This window comes from Schistocerca cancellata, chromosome 2 (genome assembly GCF_023864275.1).
Source record: "Schistocerca cancellata isolate TAMUIC-IGC-003103 chromosome 2, iqSchCanc2.1, whole genome shotgun sequence".
In the NCBI taxonomy this organism is placed as follows: domain Eukaryota; kingdom Metazoa; phylum Arthropoda; class Insecta; order Orthoptera; family Acrididae; genus Schistocerca; species Schistocerca cancellata.
Window position 1 is genome coordinate 709,151,632 of NC_064627.1, and position 11,900 is coordinate 709,163,531.

An 11,900-nucleotide genomic window follows, 5' to 3' on the forward strand; every position below is an offset into this window, starting at 1 on the left:
ACTGCAACAGCAACAAGAACACAAATTTCCTCCTCTTCTGTCGTCAGTTGTTCCTTCTGTTACGTTTGCGGCGGCGCGGTTACGTTCGTCCATTACCTGGAGCTACCTGCGAACTCGTTGCAGCAGATCGCCAATAGGAAAGCCTAGCAGAAATCTACCGTACTGCAACACGCGCCAGGCTGCATACAACCTAACTATTCTAAGAATCAGGAATAGGTCTTAATTTTGGATGAAAGGTGGAGATACCGGCAAAACTTCGATATATTCTGAACCTTGACATGTACACGTTCACTGCCAAACCCTTGCTAATCTGTACACAGTCATGCACAAACCTTTTCATTCACGATAACAAGTTTATGGTAACGTATTTCCAGAAACATGAACAGCTACTAAGCACGGATTGTTCTTAAATGAAGATGTTTGCCATAGTGTTAAGTTTATCGGTGTCTGATGCACTCAAGTTTTTAATCACCGATCTTGTCAATATGCCACGCGGAATTACTGTCTTTTCTCATACACAAAATTTTTTAAACAATCCGAACTTTCTAAAAAAACACAACGTAATAAATATGCCTTTACTTTAAAACACTTTAGAAACATGTCGCACAACTAAAACCGGCAAATTATAACTTTCTTCGGAACTCATACTACACATGACCGTACCATTGAAAGGCTGGGCTTTGACCCCCTTAGACTGCTGTAACCATTCTGTATCTTCAAGAGTAAAGACGCGCAAGGAATACTCCGTTCTGATTGATCAATTTTCTTTAAGGTCAATAAAAAAACATTATTCTCCTGCGTTAGTCCGCGCTTTTCATGAAACCAATCAACAAATAACACACTTTCGAACTGTACATTTTCCCAAAATAAATATTTAACATTCTGATATTTTGTTTATACTTTACGTTATTAACTGTTTTCATTTGCACTCGAATTAGCTTCCCTTTTACCATAAACTTACTTAACATATTACGATACAAAATTCTCCGTCGTCTGCATTCACACTGTTTTAAAACTTTCTCACACTAGTTCGCACAGCGTTCATCAATAGAACAATGATCTACATATTTACTTTAGACGACATTCACGCATCATTCACGCTACTAAAAGCATATACAAAACTGTACAAACAATAATAAACAAAAAATCCTTCAAGAAGTACACACAACAATTCACAGAAACATTCTCTTTAGCTGTTTCTTGAATGTCTCTGTACACTACTGGATTGTGGTGGCCAAATTTCTTAACTACATAATAGTTCTTTCTGTTTAGTCCTCTAACAGATGAAAACTAGAAATACGTACTCGACAGAATCGGCTTCAGACCATCTGTCTCTGTGGACACATGAGCCATTCTCCCGATACGCAGGCCCTAGACAGGAGCGATGTAAGGCGCCACGTTTCATGTTCTCTAGGTATTACACTACCACTTTCAATTAACTGGTTGGATAAGGTGATAAATAACTGCCAAGATGGTTCTACATCTACATCTACATCTATACTCTGCAAACCACCGTGAGGTACATGGCAGAGGGTACATCCCATTGTACCAGTTATTAGGGTTTCTTCCTGTTCCATTTACGTATGGAGCGCGGGAAGGATGATTGTCTGAATGACGTCGGTAGTCTGAATGCGTGTGGTAATTATTCCAATCTTATTCTCACGATCTCCGTGTGACTAATACGTAGGGAGCCTTAGTATATTCCTACAACAATCATTTAAATCCACTTCTTGAGACGTTATTAACAGAATCTCTCGGGATAGTTTACGCCTGTCTTCTGGAGTCTGCCATTTCAGTTCCTTCAGAATCTCTGGGACACTCTCCCTGGATTCAACAAGTCTGTGACCATTCCTGCTGCCCTTCTCTGTATGGGTTCAATATCCCCTCTTAGTCCTACCTGGTACGGGTGCCACACATTTGAGTAATATTCTAGGATAGGTCGCATGAGTGGTCTGAAAGAAATCCCTTTTGTAGACTGATTGTACTTCCCCAGTATTCTACGAATAAGCCAAAGTGTACCACCTGCTTTACCCACGACTGAACCTGTGTGATCATTCCGTTTCATACCCCCACAAAGTGGTACACCCAGATAGTCGTATCAGTTGTCCGATTCCAACAGCGACTCATTGATATTATAGTTACAGGATACTACGTTTCTTCGTTTTGTGAAGGGCAGAGTTTTACAATTCTGAATATTTAGAGCAAGTTGCCAATCTCTGCTCCTTGTTGAAATCTTATCAAGATCCGACTAAATATTTATGCAGCTTCTCTCACATAGTACTTCATTATGGATAACTGCATCATCTGCAAAAAGCCTGATTTTATTGTTAATATTATCTGCAAGGTCATTAAGATACGACATGAACGGCAAGAGTCCCAAAACACTTGCTTGGGGAACACCTGAAGTTACTTCTACATCTGACGATGACTCTCCATCGAAGATAACACGCTGTGTTCTCCCTAGCAAAAAGTCCTCAGTCCAGTCACAAATTTCTCTTGATACCCCGTATGATCGTACTTTTGACAAGAAGCGTAGGTGTGGTACTGAGTCACATGCTTTTCCGGAAATCAAGAAACGCTACGCTTACCTAGTTACTTTGATCCAAATCTTTCAGTATGTCAAGTGAGAAAGGTGCAAGTTGGATTTCACATGATCGTTGTTTTCGAAAACCATGTTGGTTGTCATTGAGGAGCTCATTCTTTTCAAGATACTTCATTATGTCTGAGTCCAGAATTTCTAAGATTCTACAACAAATCGATGTCAAAGACATTGGATGATAGTTTTGTAGATCACTTCTACTACCCTTCTGACCTGTACCTTTCTTCGAGAACTGGGCATGGTTTTTCGTTCGAGGGATGTACGATACATTATAGTGAGAAAAGGGGCCAACTAAGCCGAAAATTCAGTATAGAATCTGTTAGTGATTCCATCGGAGCGTGCAACTTTGTTTAATTTCAACACAGCTGACACTAATACTTATTTCATTCACCTTTCAGTGGGACGAGGATTAAATTGGGGCAATTCTCCTGGGTTTTTCTTTGTAAAGGACGTCTATTGGGATATCTTGTCGCATACACCGTACACGAACGAATGACATTCTTCCTGCACTCTCCATACACCACGATGATGTCGGATTTTTCTGCATTGATTAATCCCATCGCCTTCATACCAAATGATTAGCACTCAAGAAACACACAAACACAATGTAAGCAAAAATAACAACATCGTATCTAACAACTACGCAGGTTAGATGGCACGAACAAGTGTCAGTGTGGATACTTTTCAAAATACGACTCATACAAGAACCCTGCAACAAACACCACTGAAATTCTTATTTACTCTACTTTTAGTTTTTTATTGCCAATAGAGATAGTTTTATTTCAAAAAGTGTATGTTTGCTGAAAGATACACTTTCTAGAATATTACAATTTGTTTATTGGCTATTAAAACGAGCCTCTAACTACCTGTCCATCCTGTGAAAACCGCACATCAATAGATCAATAGCACTTTCCATTTCCGCAATGTTTCTGTGCAAGTCTTAGGTCACAGTCTATGTGGGTCTAAATATTTATTGCAGTAATGTGTAAAAATCTGAAGTAAATCAGAAAGGTACGTTTTGAGATCTATAGTAACAATGTTTTCCTTTTTAAAAACTGAGTACCTAAACCACGTCCGTTTGAAATCCAACGTTGTGCCAAAATTTCAAAGCAATCGGTCAAAAACTTTCGGAGATACGCGATTTTAAACAACAAACATTTACATTTTTATTGACATGGATTGAAAATTTTGCCATACATTAAGCCAATTTTCATTACCATATATCGGGCTCATGAGTCCAAAAGTTGCTCTCATTTGATGTAGAATTTTATTTCTTGTGAAATATGGGCGAGAAACATTTTTAAAACATCCTAAACAATTCCAAAATATGTGCGAAAGTAACAAAAACTTGCAGGTTCCAAAGTACTCAACTTCTGTGCCCTCTGTTTAGAACTGAAATTAGGTATTCAATGATCTAAAAATGTGTTTCACTGCATCTTTAATTTGCTTTGGTATTGAGTGATGCCCTCATTTTGTATCAGTAGGAACTAGGGCACTCACAATCTGTGAAACAATGTGCACCGGAAGTGAGCACCGATGGTGGTGGTGTTGTCTTGCAGCTAGAAACCTAGATCCTGCAGTCGGTCCGAATGGTAGCATAAAGTCCACAACGATTTCATTCAACTCAAAACTGATGTCTATAACCTCTGCAATCCACCAGTCACAGTCATACAAACGCGCCACAAATATTCCTCCTCTTAAGTTGTGAATTGGAATATTCTCCAGCAACTTCTGAGGTATTGGCCAGACATATGAACTTTCTCCTTTCTTGCCCTTGATAGTGCGTGCAATTTCGTCCATCACTTTGTACCCAAAAATGGGTCTTCTGAATTTGTTTCACAGATGTAGTTTTTTAAGACGGTTCTTCTCTTTTCTGCTGGTGGTCTTCTTCAGTTTAGGCAACAGAATGAGGGCTGTAGATGTGTACGATTTCACCACTCTTGTAAAATCTTCAGTATTGTGAATTGTAGTTGTACATGGGTGGAAAAATTATGTTTTGTAGCATGGTATTTCAACAGGAGTCCTCTACCATCACGTGACCCTTCTTGTGACCAGTAGCACTATGTACCTGCTCCATTGACACATGCGACTTAGCCAATTCAAACAACTGGTAATGATTTTTGAAGTGACCATCGGAAGCCATAATGATATTTTCGGCCAGTGACTGCAGTTATTGAAGAATTTTGCACATTGCTAGCAAAGGAAATCCTGTCTTGTGTCATCACTTATAACTACAACGCTCGTGCTTTTGTTTTGAAAATATGCCATTCCTGTAAAAATTGAAACTTGGTCATTACTCCAGTGATATTCTTGGGAGAATCACAGGCGAGTTTTCAGCAAACTCACAGTGAAGCACTAAATATAGTTCTTTAGCTTGCATAGGTCCCTTCATTTCTGCAGTGTGTAGGTGTTGTAATTTCTTCACTGTCAATTTCCCAAGTTCATCAATGAGACAGTCAACACACAGCAGTTATCATAATTGGTATATTTTTCTGCCACGTTGCATATGTAACCTCTGAAGAGTCATCTGTTTCGTCTCCCAAACCAAGTGTCTGTACAGGTATCCTCCAATTCCAGGGCACTCATCACATTCCTGCATTCAGTTTAGCTTTGATGTACTCCCTCACAGCTTCAGTAATTTCTCTGCGTTTCTTGGACGCGTAGAGCTTATGACCTGACTTCACCGACCACGATTTCTTAACATGACTAACACCACTGTAGGTGTTAGCCCTGTTAAGAAACATGTAAAACAAGAGACCTTTTTGTTTCAGGAATGTGGTGAGTGCCCTGGAATTGGAGGATTCTCTGTACAGACACTTGGTTTGGAAGACGTAATGGATGAACTCTTCAGAGGTTATTGACCGATTCAGGGAATGTAATTCTTTCTCTACAGATACAAAACTACATCATCTGCGCCGTGGGAAACTTCAATTTGTTCAGTCACTGTCCTCGTTGATATTCTGTCAAGACATTAGAACGCAGAGAGTCGTCACTGAAGACAACTTGATTTTTAAACAGAGTCTTGAAATGATCACACCTATTCCGAACCTGAAGTAAATCTGTTTTTTTTCTTTTTTTTTGCTAGTCTTTTAGATCAGTCTTTTATGGATATACAAATTGTCGGCACACTTCACTCTCCTGCGGTCCCAATCCGAGGACATTTCAAACAGTCCTTCCTTCCAAACACCCTACAACTCTGTCAGTCAGCGGAATCCTCGCGAAAGTTTACAGACATAGAATACCTTGAATGGTCACACATTTCGTAGAACACTCTGCACTAACGAAACTGGCTATGAACAACTGCAATACAGAAAAAACAGAATTTTTGGGATTGATATTTTTGAAAAAATTAAAAAGTATCACAAGGCTACAGCAAAAGAACTTTGACACATGTGTCTAAACCGTGGATATCATTATAAGCATAAAGTAATTATCTTTTAAATAAAAAATAACAAAATATCTAAAACTGTTCCAGAGATACAGTGTTTTAAAATCTCGAGGCGTCATATTTGGCGGCTTGTATTTCCGGCCAAGACTATTTTTGGACAAAAGAAAAAAAGAACTTGTTTCTTATTTTCTTAGTCTTGAATTATAACCTATGCACAATTCCGGAGCACCCGACATTACGAAAAGCCCTCTGCTCCAAGTGATATAGATTATGCGAACACGCACACACACACACACACACACACACACACACACACACACACAAAATACAGCAGCAGTTGCCAGGAGTGATTTTACGCAAAGTGTGGACGACAAGCTACCTATCTAAAAGCAGATGTTGTAAGAGCTACGAGAGGTGCAGAATGCGGAGCTAATGCCTGTCTTCTGATCTCAAAAGTTATTTTCCCACTTAGGAAAAGCGTGACTTTAAAGAGCGGTACAGAAAAGCAGTTAAGTCACATTAAAACATTCTACGAGATGGTTCTATCAGGCCCACTTTTCAGCTCAGACTCGTAAGTAAGTTGTGCAAAATACAGGACAACTCTGCATGTAATATGAAAGAGGAAAGTAAAGAAGTAATTCACCATGTCTCTAAGGAGGCCTTAGGTGAAAAACTGTCACAATGTACGAGGACTAAAGTTGAATCCTGGATGGGCGACACGATCCAGAAAATCGTGGATGAAAAAAGAGAAGGATATCGGAAATGGCTGACCATGAAATTGGACGAGGACCTTAGAACACATCGCGAAAAGAGGAAGAGCGCCAGTGAGAAGATAAACAAAATAAAGAAGAGTATTGGCAAAAAATATGTGACAAAGTAAAAAAAAAGTTGCAGAGAAAATATAAGACCGATTAACGCCTAGGGAAATACTCACCAAAGCGATAAGAACGCAGAATAGAGATCAGGCTGAGATCAGCACAATCAGTATGGAGCGTCGGGTTATCAGAAATTGTTGAGAGAAGACAGAGTTGAATTGGAAATATGCAAGGAAGAGAGAGGCCTAACGAGGTGCCATCTCGTGACGAAGTGTGCAGGCGGTCAAACAAATGAAGACTGGTAAACGTCCGGGACCAGGTAATGTAAGTACTGAACTTATAAAAGCCGCATCTACATTTGTTTGTGAGCTTCTGGGAAAGGTTACTTATATTATCGTTAAGTTGAACAAATCCCTTATGAATGGAAAAAAAAGTATATAGTGGTTCCACATATAACATGGATGACCGGAGACAATGTGAACATTACAGAAAGATTAGTGTGATACCTTCAATAGCTGGATAGTGTAGTAGAGATCTAAAGGAGCGAAAAGATGGAGAGCTAGCAGAGACAGAAGAGCAAACTGGAGATCGAAATGGACGCTTGTGTCGTAATGGAATATTCATTTTACAAGATTTAATAGACAAGATAATGGCTCGAAATCGGAATACCATTATATATTCAAGGATATACATAAAGGGTAGATTAGCCACTGAACATATCTTCACTATAAGGTAAATAATCGTCGAAGTGCTATGAATATAATCACCTGTTTGAGGATTTCAAATAGGATTATGGTAACGTCAAAAGAAAAGAACTGTATCAGATGCTAAAGGATCTGGAACTCCTGTATAAACTGATTAGATTGGCACAAATGTTCCTCACCAGCACGAAATGTTACGTAGCAGGAAAATGTTCTAAGGAATTTGATGTTAACCAATGTGTATGTACAACAGTGGAGTGCGTCATCCAAGCTACTGTTTAACGTAGTGTTGGAGAGAGTGACGAGAAGTAATACGTATGGCATTTTTTTAACCATATGCCCAAAAACTAAAAAATGCCGTTGATGTACTTTGCTGTCTAGAAGAGTGGAAGGGTTGGAAAAAAGGATTTGTCAAATTAGAAAGGGACGCAGAAGAGTTGCTTTTTATGAAAGTGCAAGTGATCATTTTTTGGAAACTTGTGGTAAGTTCCTATGGACCAAACTACTTAGCTCATCGGTCCCTAGGCTTACACACTACTTAATCTAGCTTAAACTATCTTACGCTAAGGACAACACATACACCCACGCCCGAGGGAGGACTCGAACCCCCGACTGGGAGAGATGCTCGAACCGTGGCAAGGTGCCTCACACCGTGCGGCTAACACGCGTGGCAGTGACCATTGCAACAAACGCTGAAGACGTGGAATATATGTTATACAAATTCTGAGAAGAATATGAGCAACATGGCCTTTCAATAAATCTTCGCAAAACTGAATACCTTTCAGTGAGAGATAATGTGACAATTGATATAGAAACTGATGTTGGCAAGATTAAAGAAAGTAAAGCTTTTAAATATCTGTGGGTAACATTATCTGTTACTGGACAGGGCACAGAAGAAACAAAAAATAAAGTTGTACAATGCAATCCGATTGTTAAATTCTATCTTATGGAACGAAAAAGTAAGAGTCTATACCAAAAAGTAGTATGCTGTACAAATGCGCAAAGTATTACGACATGTGGGTCAGAAACCCTCTAAATTAAAGTTGACGACTGGAGGAGGACTAGTGGAATATTAAGAGTAGATCAGTAAGAAATAAGGAAATACGGAGAAAAATGGAAGTTCAGAAGACTATTACAGACAACTCTGAGACAAAAAAGATACTGTGGCATGAGAATTTTTGAAGGGATGGAGGGTACAAGATCTCCGAAACAAGGATGGCAGTGGATACCTCATGGGAGAAGAAAAGAGATAGACCAGCAAGAAAATGGAAACATGATGTAGGTGAGTAATACAAAGTAGATATACAAACTAGATGGACAAGAAGCAAAGGAAAATTGGAAGCGAGAAACGGGCTGACAGCTGTATTGAATTCGCATACATATGTATGGATGATGGATCGTGACTTAGAAATTGGTCCTTCCGAATATGACTCCGCGGAACTTATCGAGTTTAGGGGGATACCCATGAAATCTTTGATTTTTTACCGATTATCGTCAATTTGACTATGCTGATCACGAGTATGACATATTTTTCATAAGTTTTGAAACAGTAAAACAACATATTGTCATTTAATCAAAATGTAACAATACAACAACATAACAATGTGATTGTAACAATAAATCAACAAATTCTCATGTAATCGAAATATAACAATACTTAAAGATCATTCAAGTTAAATTGCAGCAAGCTAAATCGCAGCATTCGGATAAACGCGCCGAGTGCTTTGATGTGCTACGATTTAGCTTCAATGATGTTTGCAAGTAACATATTCGTGGTCCGGGCAAAAAATGAGAAAAAAAATTTTCATCAAAATTTTTGTTTTCTCGATATACTAAAAAGTTTTTATCGGGGATGGAAATAAATAACTTCTTCGAGATGAACATAGTCTAACCGATCAAAAAGTGGGAAAAAATATTTTCGAAAATGTTGTCCCCCTAAATTCGATAAGTGCCGACTCCGCTACCTCAAACTGGCTGCCGCTTCACCTGGTTGCAGGAGAGATACAATGAAGTAGTTGCTACGGAGATGTCCGAATATGCGATATATTTAATTTAAAAATACAATTTTCGGCAAGAGAATATCCAACTTATTAAGTGGAGTAAACTTAACATTCTTCCCTCAACACTTAGGAATACCACGACGATATTCAGAGTTTTGAAACTTGAATATTTTTGACTGTGTCTAATGGCGTAATGTTTTTAACAACTTAATAATGGAACTATAGCCTCGCAAAACATCTGTTTTTAAATCAAATAAATCGCACCTTTGGGCAACTTCTGTGTAAAAATCTGCTTTCTGATATCGTGATACATTTACACTGTGGCTTCGCGGGAGGATTCAGTTCGTTCCGCGTGTTTCCATCCTGGTTAAAGTTTTTCCGTACTTGCCAGTATGGCCATTTAAAAAGACATAGCTTACTTTCTTTCCTGTTCTTGCTCATTTCAGACATTGCTACATCTCTAACGACTTCCATATAGACATCAGGTCAACGTGTTAGTCTGTTACCAAAAGGACATAGATTCTGCAAATGAACTGGTCTGCAGTTCATCAAGGACTGATTCCTAGATTGTCATGTACTGGTAAAGGAAAGCACGATAACTAGAAACACCTCCAGTAAGAGTGCTATATTGTGTGGTGAAGGATGCCGAGACCCGGTTATATAATTACCTAATGACATCCATACTGGTTAAAATATTAACGACACAACAGAAAAACTAATTAATACGGAAGTCACCGATTGACGAAGATCGTTAATATAAGTGTAGGCCTAAATGTGGTCGAAGTAATCGAATAACGAAGTGAGAGGAACTGTTCGATATATTATTTCCTCGTAATACTAGGTTCTTGATATACTGCTTGTAATGCAGACATTCCTTTCTTCTTCTCATGCTTTATGGGATTTTTACAACGATTTCTTGGGACGAAATACCCACATAGTTGCTGCTAATACACTTCAGCACCTACTTCTTCTAAATGCAGGCTGCAAGCGACTTTAATATTTTCGAAGTTTAGGTAGCGTAATGTTGACATAAGTGCTTTCCTGTCTCGGTCCTACGGTTACATTTCCATGGAGGAGAGGATAGAAAGGTAGCTGAAAATATGTTTACGTAGCAATATGAATTAATACAGAGCCGTTACTACGGAAGAAATGAAAGGAATTGTTTTTAGCTAGGATACTGGCTACTAAGTAAGTGTAAGACTTACAAAAAGGGAAGCAAATGAAAAGTGGAAAAGATAATACTGCTTACCTTTGGATTAAATGCGTTGTTTGGTAATACGGCCACTGTGAAGAAAATTATAAAGTATTGCACAATCATGTTATCATATTGCTTTTTGAAGAGAAGACAGTTCTTTGAAAGCGCGTCGTCGACTACAGAACGTGAGACATGGTGCGGTTTATTGCATTCTGTATAATATGTTGTGGAACGTAAGATTTAGCACTGAAAGTGAGCTGTTAAGAAGTTGTGTGAAATTTCGGACTCCATTGTAACAGTATCTGGTGTGATGCCAGACATAAACACAGCCTAAACTTCTCTTCGTCAGATTTGTAAATCAGTACAGGAAACTATCCTCCAAAGATTATGTAATAAGGTCGTGTTACACGGCACAGTAGCCTCTCTGGAAACTATTATTCTCCCGAGGCAAATGGCGTAATATTTGTGTAATAACATATAAATATGAAGAACATACAAATATGGATCCTATATGAATGAATGAACTATGAAAACAGCATCGTTAAAAGTCTTATACAAGTACAAAAAGATTTTGTGTAATGAACGAGATGACACACACTGCAAGTTTTCAGTTTGGAACGACAACATTTCGCGAAACATTTTTCTAATAAAAAAATTAGCCTTTAAATGAAATTTATCAATCAAGTACTCATTTTCCTGTTCTTTCTCACAGTTACTCTCTGAAGATGATTGATTTGTGCCAGTGTGATGTTCAGTACTGACGTATAACGTTTGAACGTAACTCAGTTTTCTGTGAGACTACAAAATCGTTAGATACAGATTAACTTAGGGATTTAGCAGTTAAAATTATTTTTTGATGCAGATGTTGTTACATACCGTTTCGTTGACTTTCTTGCTTCATAACTGTTTTGTTTTACATTTTATTTTACGGGATCTAAGGGTGCTTCAGTAAATGCAGTACGTAATTGAACCCAAGATTACATTCCTCAAAGAACAATCGTGTAGGCCTATTATTAGGAGGAGGAGGATAGGAGAACAGATAAACGATCCGTCGATGTCGACGTCTTTACGCCAAGCCATAGTTCATTTGGAACTGAAGCAAACGTCCGTAATGTGACGAGTCAGATCAATTGACATAGCCCAAGTAGCTGTAGTCAGTTATCGTATCACGCTCTTTTGACGGTTGCCTGCAAATCTTGGTG

The 11,900-nt window shown here is 38.5% G+C and overlaps 1 protein-coding gene across 1 annotated transcript in view; it reads right to left on the minus strand.

Moving 5' to 3' along the window:
• The window catches only part of LOC126158041 (esterase E4-like), a 142,926-nt gene extending 132,105 nt beyond the window's left edge, over nt 1-10,821 (minus strand). The window contains exon 1 of the mRNA XM_049916416.1: nt 10,753-10,821. Within this exon, the coding sequence (XP_049772373.1) occupies nt 10,753-10,821 (69 nt within the window). The remainder of the gene's footprint in view (nt 1-10,752) is intronic.
• Nucleotides 10,822-11,900: the final 1,079 nt, after the last annotated feature.